This window comes from Bos javanicus, chromosome 22 (genome assembly GCF_032452875.1).
Source record: "Bos javanicus breed banteng chromosome 22, ARS-OSU_banteng_1.0, whole genome shotgun sequence".
Lineage (NCBI taxonomy): Eukaryota > Metazoa > Chordata > Mammalia > Artiodactyla > Bovidae > Bos > Bos javanicus.
This window is the reverse complement of record NC_083889.1, coordinates 14,757,045-14,776,210: the sequence shown is the minus strand read 5'-3', so window position 1 is coordinate 14,776,210 and position 19,166 is coordinate 14,757,045. Positions and strand designations below refer to the sequence as shown.

General features: G+C 34.5%; 1 protein-coding gene across 8 annotated transcripts in view; it reads right to left on the bottom strand.

Annotated features, from left to right (window-relative positions):
- Positions 1-19,166, bottom strand: part of NKTR (natural killer cell triggering receptor) — a 44,114-nt gene that overhangs the window by 13,940 nt on the left and 11,008 nt on the right. For 3 of the 8 annotated variants that reach the window (XM_061396085.1, XM_061396084.1, XM_061396086.1), the window contains exons 3-10: positions 17,997-18,071; positions 17,336-17,443; positions 16,065-16,109; positions 14,196-14,283; positions 5,197-5,226; positions 4,616-4,761; positions 3,446-3,668; positions 2,859-3,014 (exon numbers count right to left, since the gene is read on the bottom strand). In XM_061396085.1, coding sequence (XP_061252069.1) covers positions 2,859-3,014; positions 3,446-3,668; positions 4,616-4,761; positions 5,197-5,226; positions 14,196-14,283; positions 16,065-16,109; positions 17,336-17,443; positions 17,997-18,071 — 871 coding nt within the window. The other 5 variants (XM_061396087.1, XM_061396089.1, XM_061396090.1 and 2 more) reach the window with 5 other exon arrangements.

Genomic DNA, 19,166 nt, shown 5'->3' with positions numbered 1-19,166 from the left:
ATAAACAAATGCTAGGCAGTTTTCTCAGTGTGTAAACAAAGAATTTATGTTCCTTTAATACAATAACAGTTCACTTAGATCTAACACTTTTATAGAATGAGGCACTCCACATGACCTAATTTTCTAAGCAAATCCTCTGTTATTTTTTAAATCTTTATTGGAGTACAGATGATTTACAATGTTTTGCTAGTCTCAGGTGTACAGCAAAGTGAATCAGTTATTTATATATACATATATCCACTCTTTTTTGAAATTCTTTTCCCAGATAGGCCATTACAGAAAATACTGAGTGAGTTTCCTGTGCTATAAGTAGGTTCTCATCAAAAAAATCCTTTAAATAAATGTTAACAGATATCATTAAAGGCATTATTAGTTCATTTACTTCTCATAACAATACTATGAGGTAGGTACTATTATCAACTCCTTTTTAAAAATAAAGAATTTTAAGATTACAGTTAAGAATGTTGTCCAACGTCACATAGACGAATGAAACATGACTTTTACAACCATGATATAACAGGGTTTTCCCAGCCAGGAATCTGGCTCCAGATAAACATACAATGCCACTATAAGAAAACCTTAACTAAAAAGTATATTATAGTTTTTTCGGTTATTTCATATTCATGATATCATTTGATTCTCACAATGAAAGAAGCCGGTACTCTTGGTAGACAACTGTTTACCTCATTTTCCTCATGAAGAACACATCACTGAACCAAATGACCTGCCTCTAACTGTTCAGCATGAATTAATGTTCATCTGGTATCTTTTACATGGCTGATCCAACGTTGCCACTCTCCACCTCCTTCCCCACAACATTCCAATTTACTCTGTTGTATGGCCCAGAAACTGGTATTTTTAAAAGCTTGCCAAATTACACTGAAGTGCAGCTGAACATGAGAACAAATGAATTAGAGCAAGTGTAGAATCCAGCTTCTGCTAAACAAAGTATAAGTGGTAATGAGCTTGCTGCTGCTGCTAAGTCGCATCAGTCGTGTCCGACTCTGTGCGACTCCATAGACGGCAGCCCACCAGGCTCCCCTTGTCCCTGGGATTCTCCAGGCAAAAACACTGGAGTGGGTTGCCATTTCCTTCTCCAATATGTGAAAGTGAAAAGTGAAAGTGAAGTCGCTCAGTTGTGTCCAACTCCTAGCGACCCCATGGACTGCAGTGCACCAGCCTCCTCCATCCATGGGATTTTCCAGGCAAGAGTACTGGAGTGGGGGTGCCATTGCCTTCTCCGATAAAGAACTTAACTGCTGGCAAATTCAGTAAGATGGCAAGCTCTATAAGGCTGACAGTCCCTGTTTCTTATCCTTTCATATTGCATATCTTGCATTCTTAGCACATTAATTTTAGCTCCCAAGTGACTGATCAAATCTCAAGCATTCTAATGAAATAGATCAACTTGCTATCTTTGTTATGACACAACTATTTACCAATTATGATTTAAAATTATTCTGCAGGATATAACTTCCAAAGATATTATGTAACCAAAGAGGAGCAATGACCAAATAAACTCACCAATGATATTCAACCATAAATACAAGACAGTGGTATAAACTACTTAAAAAAAACACCAGATAATAGGGGTCAGCAAACTTTTTCTTAAAAGTCGAAGAGAAAGTATTTTAGGATTTCTAGGCCAAGAAGAAAATTAAAGATGATTATGTAACAAAAAGAAAACAAGTTTTCACAAATGTTTTATCAATGAAATTTGAAATATAATACACTGTGATGTGTAGTGCACTGAACAGCATATATACCAATGACAGCACCACATACAAACTCTCTGCAACTCCTCAATCCTGCTGCTATAGCATAAAAACGGCCCAAGAAAATAGTGAACAAATGGATATGGCTGTGTTCCAGTAAAATTTAATGGACACTGAAATTTGAATTTCATATAATTTTCACATATCACAAAATATTATTATTCTTCTGATTTTTTTCCACAAACATTTAAAAACATAAAAATCACATTTAGCTCATGGGCTGCACAAAACCAGACAAGAGGCTGAATTTAGCCCACGGAGGACTGTAGTTTGCCAACTCCTACTAGATGACACTGAAATTGACCTTTCAAGTTTCCTACTTTCTGGAAACTAGATGGATTTGATCAATGAATGGTGTTTTGTATTTTAGGATTTGTTCACAAGACAGAATTCTTAGAATTTTAAAATATCTAACGGTCTAAACAATAATCTTATATAGAGACTTAACTGTGAACAGGGACATCTCTATAACTTTTCAGACTTCAAAATAACTCAATTGCCAATTACCCCAACCACTTTATGGTATTTCTAGTCATACAACATTTCTCTTAACAATTCTAAACTTGAGTGTAACACACAAAATACATTAAGCACTATTTTTTGAGACCAAATCTAAAGCTACATTTTAGCTTTTCTAATATAGAGGAGTTATCACTGAGTAAGTTAACAATAATAACATATGGTACTAAATTATATCCCCAATCACCATGCAATAATTTTGCACTACTAATTGGAGTATGTTTTAAAACCTGACTGGACCCAAAGAGTTCAACTAACCCTCTGTTCTGGTAACCAAAATCTCACCCTCTAATGAAAGGCTAAGTAAATGAAGTTAGTAAAGAAATCTTCCCAGATCTCCACTAAGAACTCTCCCAGGTCAACTTGGCAAATTCCCTTTTTCTATTAGTAGAATACAAATTTTGAAAGATAGGGTCCATGGCATTCATGAATCCAGTATCTCCCACAGTATATTTCAAAGTGCTTTGACTATGGGTCACGCTCAATAAATGAGTGTGCACCTGCAATGAGGTGACAGGAATTATCAGTCAGAGAAACAAAAACATGTAGGTTAATCATCCTTACGGTTCAGGCTCCACTGTGACAAGAGGCATATCTCTTCTCAGTAAAAATCGGTTCTCGGGCACTGGAGGAATCTCTTCTGGGCGGACCACAGGCTTTTCCCTTTTGGCATTTGAATCAACAGATCTTTTTTCATTGGTATCACTTCTCTCAGAATGACTTAGAAAGAACAATCAAATCACCAATTAAAATGTGTATATCTAAATTTTTAGTATTAAATAATAACATAATTAACAGCAAAAGTACTGATACCTTGCAAATCCCACTAAAAAGGTTAACACAATTTTCATAAACAGAACATATAAAGCATGAGTGAGTGAAACAGTCACTGCACTAAAACTCTGATACAAGAATTGCCAAATGATCCTTTCTTTAAGAGTTTTAGGGATTGTTTTTACCTACAAATGCATAAATCTTTGATATAAAACATCTGTGCTACCCTTAGATTTGCAACATTTCAATATAAACTTCCTAAAATACTATCCTTTTCAACAATAGGTAACAAAGATAAGTTTACAGAATCACACATACTGTTCCCATTCCAGGGTGTTTGTTTTCTAGGTAAGACTACCCTGGTGTCTCACACTTACCCTTTTGGGCTTATTATATGTTTATTTCTTGGCTCTTCTGAACTGCTTGCTTCCTTTCGTCTCTTTTTAGAATGTTTAACTTTCGGTCTCCTCTTATGTTTCCTTCTTCTGCTTCTCTCATGTTCAATTTCACTTTCTGAGGATGATTCTGAAGAGGATGAGGAATTGGAAGAGGAATCCGAGACTTCTGAATGAGTTGGCTTCTTCCTTTTTTTCTCAAAAACTTTTAATAAATAGTAATAAAAGTATTAGTACTGGATTTCACTGCCCACCTATCAGAGTAAAAAGAAATGATTACCAAGTATTATAAAACATGTTTTATATAAAGCCCACTAAAAATTTAAATAAACTTTTTTTTCAAGTTGATAATACAACTTGTTGGTGAGATTGTAAGGTAACAAAGCCCTCGTGAAGTTTATATATTAGTTCAGTCAGATAAGAAAATAAGTAACTACCTAATATAACAAATGATAAATGCTTAAAGAAGAGGGAGGAAAACACAGAGTAAAGGGAACAAGGCAAGTCAAGGTAATTTAAGATAACATTTGAGCAGAGACCTGAAAGAAGCGAGGGACAGGGGTCATGCAGGTATCTGAACAAAGAGTATTCCAGATAGAAGGAACAGCTAGCACAAAGTCCCCAAGTGTCTGGCATGTTTGAGTAAAGATTAACACTGCTGGGAAGACAATGAATATGGAGAGATTAGAGAAACAGCAAAAAGCCAGAATCCCTTACAAACCACAGTAAAGACTTTAGTTTTGGTTGACAGAGAGGGAACCCTCGGAGAAGCTGGCTTTGGTTGCTGCTGAGGACTGTAGAGGGTCAGGTGGAAGCAAGAAGACCAGTTACGAAGCTATCATTACTGAGAAAAGATTATACAGAAGCAATGACAGAGGCAAAGTGAACTGTGGTGAGGCTATTGGAATAACCCAGGTAAAAGATATTTGGGTTTGGACCAAGGTGACAACAGGGGAAGTAAAAAGAGAAAGTCAGAGTTGGAAAGATTTCTGATGGATTGGATACAGGGTATGATATGGAGGCATCAGGGATATTGGTATATTACTCGTAGGAGTTTCTTCCACTACTGAAATCTAGGAGGTATCTTTAAGTTATAGTCTTCAACAAGTGTCACCTGTATCCCAGCTCCCTCTGCACTCAAAGCACTCTTACCGTCTTTTGCTGACTTTGTGGCAAGCACCCCGCAGTCAATAACTCGTACATCTGCATACGGTCTACTTGCAGCATCAGTTTTCAGATTTTCAATTTGTTCAATCACTTCAAAACCAGAAATAACTAGTCCAAAGACAACATGCACCCTGTCACAATACAAATTCAAGAAAAACTGGTTTGATGATAGTTAAGCCAAGATTAGTAATCAAGACAATTGTAAATGACATGTCCACAGACCTGAAAATAAAAGTGTCTGATGTATGAAGCAACTAGAAGGAAATTAGAAGTTCTGCTTCATAAAAGGAAAAAAAAAACCTTGCTCAAACTGGGCCTTAGTTTTCTGCTTTTAAAACAATGATTCTTAACTATTTTACAGTAGAGAGTGTACCAATCAGATTGCACTTGATACTGAGACACCATCCGTGGTCTCAAGACTACTGCATCCTGTGATCCTTAGGGGAGAGCTTGGCTATGAGAGAATAAACCAGAGGTCAAGAGTGCCCCCTTGAGGGTTCACTACGGTCTAATTGGTTGGACTGGCCACCAGCACACCTCCCCAAAATATTAAGTGTAACTCTTACCCATCCAGGTGTGGAGCAGGTTTTGTGGTACTGTGCAACAAATATCAACACAAAGAAGATGGCAGAAACCAGGTGTTCAGGTGTACAGAGCAGAAGGGTTTAAAAGCACAGCATGTAGAGAACAAAGAAGTAAAGATAAAAAGGGGAAAAAGTTAAACATGATATACACCTAAACTTAATAAGCTTAAAAACAGCAATAGTAGTCATTTTACTGATTAAAAAAACCCTCAAGATAACAATGCATTACAAATTTTTCTCTCTCCAATATGAAGACTATATATATATACATATATGTGAAATAGGTTTGAAATATACAGCATAAATATACATTAAAATTAAAGTTACTCTCAAATCCGAAACAATGACAATAACAAAAACAAAAACAAACTCAAAACTTATCAAGATAATTAAACAAGAATAAAAAACATCTAGCCATTTGCTTATGGAAAGAAAAGTGTGATCAACACTTAACAAGTGCCCCCCCACACTTAAGTGAGTTTTTCTACTAGTTATTTTTCATACTGAGTCTGCATCTTTTAGGCAGGTAGCTGGAGGTAGGCCTCAACAGCCGTTTTTAGAACTTCCTGCCCCTCTTGCTTCACTTAAGTTGCCACTCAAAACAACTCAGAAAACGCAATAGGGAGCAAATTTTCCATCTGCCAACACTTCTGACCACAAAGTAAGTAATCGTGGATAACATTACAGGTACTTTACATTTCCATGGCCCAAAAACATCCAACTGCTTGCTTTACAGTCACAAATTGGCAGACAGCCACTCTTGGGAAGCCTAGGGGGTATATTATGGTTAAGGCATTTTGAACTCAAGCTGGTTTTCCCATAGCATTTTCACACATCTTCAGACTATGTGAATTATATAGTGGAAAAAAATTCAAAAGTAGATAACTAGACTCTATCACAAACATCTTAGTTTATAGGAAAGAGAAATAGTATTTGAGAGAATCGTCACTGGATTATCAGACCATGTGAAAGCAGTCACTTGTACTAGAAGCTCTAATGTCAATTTTTATTATCATTTTAAGGAAATTCTAAGGAATATAAGTCAATAAAACATAATTTTAGCCTTCAATACTAAAAAGCATTATTCTATCAGGAAATATAACACATATATTTACATTAAGAATTTTTAGTTCTGTAACAGTACTACAGTTTAGCTTTAAAAAATTAAAATATCAACTCAAGAAGTGGCAGAATTTTAAAGGGAATCTTGAGTTTTAAAACCACTAGTCTCAAATTTTCCCTAGAAGATTGAGAAGTGGTAGTTGAAGCCAATGTAACCATAAAAATGAATAAAAACAGAAGAAAAGAAAATGTAGCAAACGGTTAGGCACTGATGCTTAAATCATGAAAGGAGCATCCAAAAACTATCCTGACAGTAACTTTAATACAGAAATGTGCTTCCCATAATTACGCAATTTTACCAAGCACAGTAAAGACAGTAAAAATTAGGACATATGCTGGACAGTGATTCCACTGTATGAAAGATGGAAAGAGATAACAATTTTAAAGGTAAAAAATGTTCTATAATGTAAAGGTTCAGTCTCAAACATGTAGCAGTGAAAACAATGATGTATTAATTAGATATATTTCTCTTCCTTGGGCCTTTCTCTCACAACTCTCAGATATTCTGGTATTGAGGAAAAGTCTATATATTTTCTTAAAACATACAGAATCCAATTCAGTTTGCACCCTGGTTAATAGAAGTGCTGTAAAAACCACCTTAGGGCAAATCTTTGGAACTAATGGTGTAATTAAAAATTTGAACTTACTGCAGTGATGCAGCAAAATACTACTTGAAACTCAATTTGAGAATAGAACCTTTATGACAGATTCAAGTCTTGTTTTTAATTCAAGTGAGAACTGAACACAAACTCAACCTTTAGTGCACTAGCAAGGAAAACAAATGAAAACAAGAGCAATTCTTTCAAGGATAAATTTCAACTGGCCTACTGTGCCTAAACAGGTGTGAATAACTAAGTCTATTACTCGCATCTGCAATTCAGGATGCAGAAATACAAACTTATGATCTAATTGGGTTAGGCTATATAATAAGAATACTGGAAGTAGCTTAACAAAAAGAAGCCCTCTGGAGTTCTCAGCCCACATTCTAACAGCAGAAATTCCAAGGTAAAGCAGGCTTACTGGAATTGGGCTGATGGGCAAGGGAAAAAAATTACATGCTTGGTCCAAGCCCTTCAATTCTACTAAAATAGACAACGAGACCTCACCCCACCAATTCTTAATTGATGTTTCAAAACTATACAGCTGTAAGGACCAATGTAGTGATAACATATGCCCAGTAAGTTAAGACCTTAAAGCCAGGGGCTATCATAAATATGTAAGTTTATACATGCTTATGAAAACACACCTGAAGGAGAAATAACCACAAAAACACTTCAAGTTAGAAAAGCTTCCAATATTTTCACATTTCCATTTTCTACTGTCACTCAGATACTGATTTTCCAGTTCCCTTCACCTCTGAATCTGCTTTAAAAATACATGCACAAGGGTTCATCTAAATCTCATAAATCCTAGAAACAGAAAAGTATGACTGATACTGCAAAAAAAGAAACTACATTTTTTTTTTACCATTATCAAAGCAGATTTTGGCCTTATAAAGTAACAGTTCTGTACTGAAATGAGATATAAACCATTATATACAATATACCCCAGTCCCCAAGATGTGTGGGAACTTGGTGGTAACAGGCCACTGAAATTAAAATTATACTTCCCAGGATTTACTATGAACAATAAAACACACTTATTTTACATGTACTGCTGCCACAGATCAAGCAGAAAGTTTTTTTCTTAATGCATATAACAACAGGATTAAAGAGATAAATAAAGGTAAAGAAAGAAAGAGAGAGAGCCTTAGAGTAATGAGACATTACCTTTGGAGCGCACGGTGTAACACTCTTTCTGTAAATTTTACACAAAAATGGCAAGAAATAAATTGTAATACACTTTTAAGACAAGACTGAATCTATGTTTTAATATCAATATAACTTTGAAATTAAATACTTTCAAGTTTTATGCAAAGCAAGAAAGCTTTTTAAAAAGGAGGGCTCTAAATTTTCTTTCACATAGGATATGTATGTAGAGATGAACTATGCTTAAGAAAAGCACTGTGGTTGAAGTGGGAATCTGCTCAGGTCCCTAATATTTGTAACATCACAGTGTGAATAATAGTTAGAAACAAAATATTATATTTCCTTTTATATTCCTAGAAACTGGCTAAGTCAACTAACATCTTTCTCAAAAAGATAATAATGTATCTGGAGTACATACATAAATATAAAAATCCGAATACCCAGGAGCAGTTACTAGAGGTACAAAAACAAAAATCTCAATGGAAAAAACTGAGTTAAGAGACTTCAAAACAAAATTCCAGAGAATACTTTTTACTAATTCACTTCAGATAATTAAGGAACCTTTCATGTTTCTACATTTGAAACCTTTGTTGGTTACACATCACATCAGACTACTATACATTATGAGTTAATGAGCAAATGTTTAGATTGTAGTTTCTGTTCACTGCCATTACACACACTTTTTTAGTTAAGTCACTGAAAATAATAATAAGGCAGCATACCTAGAATTTTAAGAATCTTCTCAAAGGATAAAAAGGCAAGAGAAATGAAAGTATAAGAAAATGTATGCTGTCAAATCTTGGTTGGCTACAGTACTTTCTTTTCCTCTCAAATGTCTGATTTTCCCCATTATAAAAATTTTTTGTTCAATGAATATACACTGTCTGATCAATTTTAACTCAATTAAAATTTAAACATATCTATTACTATTCAGACCAAAACCCATATTATATACAGTGGACAAAATTCTTTACAGGGGTTTTGGACATACTAAATCTTGAAATATTTAAAAATGTTAAAAGGCATTGATACATGAATGACTGTCAAAAAAGAATATGTTTCAAATAATGTGGTGTTTCCAATGAATGTTAAGAAAAAAAGTGACTCTATTTGTAAAGTAGTATGAGAGAAGGAAATAAAGACAATCTATTTGTCACAACCTTTAACATCCGATTTTCCCGTTCGACTCCTGAAACTGTAAGAGGCACCAAATTGTACAGAGTAACAAAGCTCATGTAAGGGCAATGGAAACTAACGAACCCACAGTACAGTGCTCTACCTATCATTCCAGAAGCCACTAAAATGGAACAGCTTTAAAAAATTCAGCACTAAAATTAACATAATACACACCAAACACCACAAGATACAGAATTCCGTCCACGCTGCTAACACAAATGTCACACAAACACTAAGTAATATTCAGACTGGATGTCAGGGATGACATTTGATATCCAGAGAATATGGATTATGGTTAAGTGTCATGAAATCTGTTCATGAAAAATCTTTAACATATGAAGGTACTGTTCCTAAAAAAGTAAGGAAAAACTTCTCAGGTTATTAATACTTAGTAGCATTTCTTCTCAAACAAACTCATGAATATGTGGAAAGAAAAAGCATTTCTACCCCCAAATATCAATACAGCTTTGTAAAGCCCTGAAACCAAACCACCCCTCAACTCCTTTTGCTCTGCTACTCTGAAACAATCAGCACTTCTCTCATTCAGGTGAGTAACTATTCTAAATGACACAGAAGATATCCTAAAACTTATGTTTTCCTCCCACAGTCCTATTTATAACAAGATGTAACAAACAAGATGAACTTTTGTTTAAAGATCAAAGTCCGACTTTTTGACTATCCTATTTTCCGAAATTTTTATAATTATCATGACTGCTAACAGTGGCAAGTGACAAAGCCTGTTCTCGAAGGTTCTGTGGGTATTCCCACTCCCTGGTGTGACATGAGGCCTTCACAGACTAAGCCAAGGGGGATGAGCGTGATCATTACTCCAATATGCTCTGCTGCTGCTGCTAAGTCACTCCAGTCGTGTCCGACTCTGTGTGACCCCACAGATGGCAGCCCACCAGGCTCTGCCGTCCCTGGGGTTATCCAGGCAAGAACACTGGAGTGGGTTGCCATTTCCTTCTCCGATGCATCAAAGTGGAAAGTCAAAGTGCAGTCGCTCAGTCATGTCCGACTCTTTGCGACCCCATGGACTGCAGCCTACCAGGCTCCTTTGTCCATGGGATTTTCCAGGCAAGAGTACTAGAGTGGGCTGCCATTGCCTTCTCCATCAATATGCTCTAACAGCAGCTAATGAAGAAACTGGCTGACTTTGGCAAGATGAACCAAAGCTGCTTTGAACTACCTTTCAGACTGATGAAAATTAAGCAACCACAACTATTTCTTTTAGGCAAGACAATATTTGCATATAAATCATTTCATATACTCAAAAATTTAGGATCAACCTATAGAAACACTTTCTTCCTTTAATGTCTGCATTTTCACACCAAAATGTTATTTATATTTGAAAGTGAGCTACAGTTTACAAACAGAAAAGGAAAAACAAAACTAACTCAAGGCATACGGTAAGACTAGATACAAGGTTTCCTGATAGGTTAGTGCTCTAACCCAGGAGAAGAGTTACTTAATACAAACTTATAAATTACCTAACTAATCTCTTTAATTTATGTTATGCAGTATCTTCTTCATCTTTCTGATGAATGAAAGACAATGAATTTCAGAGCCAGACTTGATAGTTATTACTGACAGCTAAAGGACAAGAAAATGCTTTCTTGTGTGTCATATTATTTTTCCAGCAACAGTTGATGCATCTAAAACTGACTAAAATTAAAATAAATTCAGGGGAATTCCCTGATGGCCCAGAAGTTAGGACTCTGTGCTTTTACTGTTGAGGTTCAATCCCTGGAACTAATATCTCACAAGTCTAAATAAATAAATAAACTCAGAGCAGACTGGTCAATAAACCTATGTAGCATACAGTGTTCAGCATGCTCTTTTTAGCCATCAATTTCTTCAAGATTATGAGAAAAACACTATAACCTAGACTGTATATGTCTTTTCGTCCTTATTTAGCATTATCTATAGAACAGAAAGACTGGAATAGAGGATCTCTAAATTCTTTTCTAGTCCTAGGCTTTATAATCCTATAACTTTTATTGCAGCCTCTTCCTAGTCTTTGGCCTAAAAAATAAATAATAATAAAATGAACCCCATTAACATGGTCCTAGGTCTTTGAATTCCTTCAAAAATACCTCGGCATGAACAAACTATTACTTCCTCAGTGATTCATGGGGATAGTGCCATGTATTACTTCTTTCATGTTTCTTGAGCAGTACTATTCCAAAAATAATTAGTTTTCTTCTATTTAGGTCCCTAAAAGCAAAATCACTATGACTAATATAGTAGTAGATATAAGCAATTACTGCAAAAATTATAAATAGCTTTATACAAAAGACAATCTGGTTTTTATCACACACATAATTTTTCTACCCAAAGAAAGCAATATATACAAAAAAATTTAATAAAATGATGTATATGCCTTAGGAAGGAGAGGTCTTAAGTGTTTCAAGTAATGAAGGCAATAGTTTTTACAAAAAGCACAAGAATTCTTGAGAAACATTTTGCTCAAGTACCCACACTAATTGCACCAAATTTACTCCTTGGAATTACAAGGTAACAGATTTATAACATGAACTGCAAATACCATTTTGCAAGGATTTATTAAATGTCCTTATTAAGCGGAACTATAAAGGCAGTTCTTGGCATTTTATGATCCATTCTCACACTACTCTTTCTTTTTCAGACTGCAGAACTGCTGCTCAAGGTGCCAAAGAAGTGTGGGAGGAGGATAAAATTTAGAAGTCACCAATGGGAAGCTGTCTGACAGCTCAGTGACCATCAACCCTCAGAACCTCAACTTTTAGAGCAATTGTCTGTGATCATCTACACAACTTGAAGATTGTACATTATGCTTTTTCTTAACTACTTCCAATTCCAAATAGATTTGGGCTTGCAAGACATAGATTTTCAAAGATACTTCTATGGGCCACCGTCTCCATTTGACTTATTCTTTGTATAAAAGCAAGGAAACATTTTATTTAGAAAAGTGAATGTTAGTTTTATTTTATCCTGAAACCCCTGAGGAATTGGTACTTTTAGCCCACATAAAAAAAGCACGTGCATAAAAGCCTCTTTAAAAAAAAAAAAAAGAGGATTTTATTTTGTGACTGCAAAAATGTTTAATTACTTCCAAGACTGTTTTTAACTGAAAACTCATTTCCAAAAGTAAATTTCAAACTAGAAGCAGAAAAGTTTCTTTCAATCACAAGTTTACAGTGATCTTAGTGCCATCCATAAGCAGTTAATTATAAAAACAAGGTTAAAACTTAATCCTAATTTATAAATGTTACAATTTTCATTTGGCATTCCTTGTCAAAAGATAGTCCGATGTAAAATTAAGTCATGTAGAAAATAGACATAGCTTTAATTTTGTTTGATGCTAAACATTTCTAGAAAAGACTTAAGCAAATACTAAGTAACAAAAAAACAAGATACTCTAAATTTTTTGAAGTCAGACTCTCATATACTGAATTTTAGTCAATGCATATACATGCATGGGTTTTATCTCTTAATATTTTATAAATAAGCTAATAAGTATGTAACAATGGGAAGAAGCTACTACTACCCGATAAATCAAATTTTAAAATTACTGATTAAAAAAGGAAATCTAAAAGAAACTTTAGAGCCCTCAGATGGTAGCTTTTGACCAATGAATCATTAGTTTATCATGTTCACAGTTCAGATAAGCTTAAAAATGGAAATGGGAAACCTTAATCAAAGAGTAAACAGCTCCTACATTAAGTTTTTCAAAATATTTTCCACTACTTTTTTTTTGGCTCTCAAGGAGATTAAGAATAGAAAAATATTCCAGTAAAGAAGTGTAGTAACTAATACTCTATGGGATCAAAAAAGATAGAGGAATAACTGTTTTAAGTCTTCTTTTTTTCCTGTACAAATCCAAGCATTATTATCTTCTGTCAGCTTTCCATTTTTAGGACATTCTTGGGAACAGAATGCCCCTTATCTGAACTTTATCAGATCATGTTGGAATTTATTTTTCACACAAACATAAAGTGTGAGATTTATTTTATATGAATACTTTACTCCTTTAAATACAGGGAAGCGCCATTCATACCCATCCATTCAGAAAGATGACAAAATTTTTTTCTGGTATGGAAAAAATATTTCTCCAATATATATAGCATAACTGCAGAAATTTACTTTCAATCAAAAGCATTAAACTCCATACTAGGCAACTACCTTTCATATTTTATATCATGGAGTTATAATAAAAATAGGTTTTAGAATAACTTTACATAAGAACATAACAGAGAGTATGCCAAAAGTCTTTCAGATGAGAAATAACTAAGGTTTTGGTTGTGTATACACGTACATGTAAAAGTGTTTGTTTTTTAAAAAACAAATTTATCATTCTAAAGTTTTCTAAGCAATAACAGCACAAATTTTTGGTGAAAATGAAAGCAATATTGGGTTAGTTCAATTATGCATAGAGATCTCACAAAGTTTAAGATTGCTACAAATGTTGGCTTAACACCAAATCATTTATCTCTATACAGTGTCAGAAAATAATGGCACCTCTCAAACTGGCTCAAAGAACAACAGTAAGAGGGAAAAGCAACCATACTACGGTTTACTCAAACCAACTGCTTTCCACGCCAAGGATACATTCAGTTCCAGTCATGAACAATTTTTTAAATGCTCATCAAGAGTTTATATTCCAATTCAGATTTGATAAACTGAGCCCCCAAATTTGTTAAGAGTCAAAGCCAATTTCTTAAGATGACAACAGAATAATTTACATCTTCAAGTTATGCCTTTTAAGTACCATCCTTCAAATCCAGGATATATTCTTAATACTGAGATGGCTGTTAAGAGCTTACCAGTTACTATAACATAATAAAACTCAAACTGACAGAATCTAGTAGTAAATTTGGATCAAGGATACCATCTTTCTCATGAACAGCGCTTCTCTGTTTAGGAAAAGCTCATCTCTGAATTATGCCTACTCACATGAAAAACTGGGAACCATTGGTATGTTTCCCTCGATTTGCCATTGACAAAAGGAACGCTCTGTCATGTTTGAGAATAAAGTTTTCATCTGTTTGAAGAAAACACAAATTTGTCAGTCTCCAATTATAAGCCACTTTTAACGTGTAATGTTCAAAGCAGTAAATAGAAAGCAAGGATGAAATTCCTCTTCTGGTCAGTACAGATACGTGACTATTTCGAAAAAAATTCTTTTAACTAATCAAATAACAAAAGCATAAAAAAAAAAAAAACCCAGATACTACTTATTTACTACTTAGCTTTGAGAAAAAGAACATATATTTAATACTTTATACAAACAGCCTTAGAACAGTCACTTTTAGTACCAACAGACTTTGGCTAAATGATATTTAAACTATTAACTTTCAGGGAAAACTACCAAGAAAATTAAAAAAAAAAAATCTTTATAGTAGAGCTCGTTTCTTCCAAATTTCCAATCATCCTGCATAATGCACCATTCATGGGAGCTTTAATAATCCTCTTATGTGCTTAATTTCTATATGGTAAATTTATTACTCAATCAAATTGTTGCTAGATGATGAAACCAACCCTAACCAAAATATTACAGTAAGTTTAGAGACATGCCTAATTAAATCAAGTATGTAGATTCTAATCAATAGGATCAAAAACTATCTAAGGAAGAAAGCCCTGCAAATACAAAAATTTAAATGGCAAGATTCAATTTTAAGATATACATACAAATATCTGCCACAGGCAACAACAATGTTAAAGTGGCCTACAGTATTAATTTCAAATTGCTACATGCTAATGGAATCAGCTCAAGAGCTGTTTGCTACTAGTTCAAAGGAAAACCTCTGTCATAAAGATCACTTAGAGACGGATTTAATTCCAGCAGAAGTATCCTGAAAACTAATTTAAGTTTCCTTTTAACATTGATACAAACAAATCTTTCTTTTGAACAAACAGAAACACAGAAAACTTAAAAAACAAAAACAAAAAAAAAGATTACCTTGGGAACAGGCTTCTGAAAAAGAGTAGTAATCCATTTTTCCCCAAAAGAAATATAAAAGACTATTATAACACTGAAGCTATCATGGCATTAAAACCTAGTAATACTGGATCCCATTATAAATTTCTGCAACTGACTTTTCTAAGGCTTTTTGGGGCAAGTGTAATAGTTAGATTTATGCAAATACTACTGTAGGAATAAAACACAATCATATAGTTCTACTATACAAAAGAAAACATACAAACCTTTGAGAAAGGCAGAAATACCAACTTTTATTCAAAGACACTGTTTGGCTTAGAGGGGAAAAGAAAAAAAAAACTAGACTCTTCACCCTGACGTGGAAATAATAACCCATTGGAAAAAGAAAAAAAGATACAGGTGTATGTATGAAATAGTATACAGAGTTTTCCAAGTCTTCAAGCAATATAAGAAATCCAGTCACAACCTGACCCAGACTCTCCATAAATTTATTAGGAAGGGTGCAAGGGAAAAGAGTTGGAGTTTGTGTTACTGAGCTTCGTTCTCTTACCTTTTCATTTTGCAAAAGACCACATTCTCTATAAACAAAAGAATATGTTGACAGTTTTAGGCAGGAAGATAGGAGTTTTCATGTATATAGTTGCCTAACCTCCATGCTGAAAGTCATGTTTAACCATAAAGTTAGCCTTAATTAATCTTGTCAATTAAAAGTTATATATTACAATATAATTTATCCCCAAGTTCATGCAAATAAAGTATTTTCATGCAGCATTAGTTTCATGCAAAAAGTGAACTATAAGTAAACCTCTTCTCATTAAAAGTACATGATCAAACTTGCTTTATATCAGAAATGAGACAAAAGACCATAAAATATTAAGCCTTACCTTTAAAATAACCACCATAAATTGATTCTCCACCTTTTCCATTACCTGAAAATAATGAGCTACGTTAAACAATGATGAAAACTAAAAAAATACTAACATACATAAATTACTCTTTATGGTTTTAATTTGCTGAAGGAGTTAACACCTTGTAATTCCTGCAGATGATAAAAATTCTAATAATCCTCAATCAACCTCATTTTTAAACTATAAATCCAATTCCATTATAATAAAAACTATTTTAAAAAATTATCCCCAGAACCCATTTATTTCAAACACTGACAAAACTCTAAAAGAATAAAACCAATTGAACAATACTTTGGCATTCACTAGAGGGTATTCACCAAATAACTGTATTAAAACTGCATAAAAACAAAACAAAAAACCTCTTAGTATTTTGCTTTTTATAAAAGTGAAAAAGTTGGCTTAAAGCTCAACATTCAGAAAACGAAGATCATGGCATCTGGTCCCATCACTTCATGGGAAATAGATGGGGAAACAGTGGAAACAGTGGCAGACTTTATTTTCCTGGGCTCCAAAATCACTACAGATGGTGACTGCAGCCATGAAATTAAAAGACGCTTACTCCTTGGAAGTTATGACCAACCTAGATAGCATATTCAAAAGCAGAGACATTACTTTGCCAATAAAGGTTTGTCTAGTCAAGACTATGGTTTTTCCTGTGGTCATGTATGGATGTGAGAGTTGGACTGTGAAGAAGGCTGAGCGCCAAAGAATTGATGCTTTTGAACTGTGGTGTTGGAGAAGACTCTTGAGAGTCGCTTGGACTGCAAGGAGATACAACCGGTCCATTCTGAAGGAGATCAGCCCTGGGATTTCTTTGGAAGGAATGATGCTGAAGCTGAAACTCCAGTACTTTGGCCACCATGCTCATGCGAAGAGTTGACTCATTGGAAAAGACTCTGATGCTGGGAGGGATTGGGGGCAGGAAGAGAAGGGGACGACAGAGGATGAGATGGCTGGATGGAATCACTGACTCGATGGACGTGAGTCTGAGTGAACTCTGGGAGTTGGTGATGGACAGGGAGGCCTGGCGTGCTGCAATTCATGGGGTCACAGAGTCGGACACGACTGAGCGACTGATCTGATCTGATCTGACCTGATATATTCTTGGCTTACAACATTCATTCATCCAACAACTATTCACTGACCATCTAATATTTACATCATACTGTGACACAATATTTACAATTAAAATAATGAGGTGCTTTAGGAATTAATACAGTTATTAAGAGCATAACTTTTAGCTCTACCTTCACTGAAGTCCCCACCCTGAATCATAAAGTTTTTAACCACACGATGGAATGTAGAACCTTTATAACATAACTTCTTTCCAGTTGTTTTCCCAAGGCCTTTCTCTCCTGGAAAAAAAAAAGAAATGAAATTTAGCTACAAACATATTCTTCCATGGGAACAACCATTCAATTAGCTCTTTGTCAAATTCCTCCCTGGTATAGGACACTCTAAGACATAAGCAACATTATAAATGTCTTTCCTCCCCATTTTATCTGTTTAAAAATATAAATCCAATTACATGTAACAACAACATCATTATGTTCTGCTTCTCTATCCTCTAATCGTAAATTTATTGTGAGATCTGGAAGGCTAAATTTATTCAAAGTACTAAAATCTGTAAAATTCTATCAAAATAAATCAGTTTTGAATACATGCTATCATTTTTTAAACTACAATGCATAAAGATTCCATTACATATGGTGGTACTTCCTTTTTAATTTTTGAGACCATTTCTTTCTCCTCTGTTTAAGTCTGCTTCCCTGACTTATCAGTGAAAATAGTATTTTTTATTTTTTATTTCACAATCTATTACTTTTTAAGGAAAACAGCTATTCTGTTAAGGAAGGTAAAATTTTAAGCCAGGACTTCTCATTGGAAATAATCTAATAATTCATTTACCTGAGCATAGGCAAAGGAAGTTTTTGCATGTTTTTGGACATATATCTGAAAAGAGCTGAAACATAATTCGACCAACTGAAATAAAACACATGAAAAAACAGGTAAGCAAGTTGATTAAATGTATCATATTTATATGGGAGAAATAAAGAAAATAAACAAATTGAGAGGCCCATTTTTATCATTCATTTTAATTTTTTAAAGAGATTCAACAGGAAAAGAATTTAACTAGGCAATACCAATTAATAAGAACCATACTATATTTATTAGCATTAGGATTCACATGCAACCAAAGTGAATTCAGTCCAGAACTGTGGGATTTTAAGTGTCTTTAACAGGACCTTATTTTATTAGATCTCTCTTAGTATATCTCCTACCTGAACTATTAATCTTTAAAGATATTCTCGATAACAGTTGTCTGATTTATGCCTAAACCCCTCCAGTGATGAGAGCACATCATAAGACAGTCACTCTGGGCTAGTACTAGTAGAAGAAAGCTCTGTCCTCTACATTTACCTTTATGCAAGAACTGTTCACAGCCAACCCCTGAACTGTCACTCACAACTAAAACTCACATTCAATTCCCTGAGAGGGCAGAAAGAGAATAGGTTATGGTTCCTCAAAACTAATCAACAAACAAACAAGCAACAATAGGAGCAAGTCTCCAAATTCGACTTAATTATGCAATAAACAATCTGCCTACCAATGCAGGAAACTCAGGTTCGATCTCTGGGTCAGGGAAGATCCCCTGGAGGAGGAAATTGCAACCCACTCTCAGTATTCTTGCCTGGAGAATCCCATGACAGAAGAGCCTGACAGGCTACAGTCCATGGGGTTGCAAAGAGTCAGACAGAACTCAACATGCCTCTCATGCCAAAAGAGAAGTGTTTCACAAATCTGTTCATCTCAGGACTCCTTTAAACCCTCAAAAATGACTAAAGCTTTTAAAATGTGGGTTATAATTTTGATATTTACTGTATTATAAATTAAAACTCAGAAATTTCCAAAACAAGAATACTCAGGTACCTGTTCCATCAGCTGTCAGAGCAGTGACATCATTACATATTCTGTAATGTCTGGAAAACTCACCTTGTGAATGAGAGTACAAGGGGCAAATCATATTATTTTAAAAACTGTTTCAACTTTGCCCTCCTGTCAATAAAATAAAGGGAA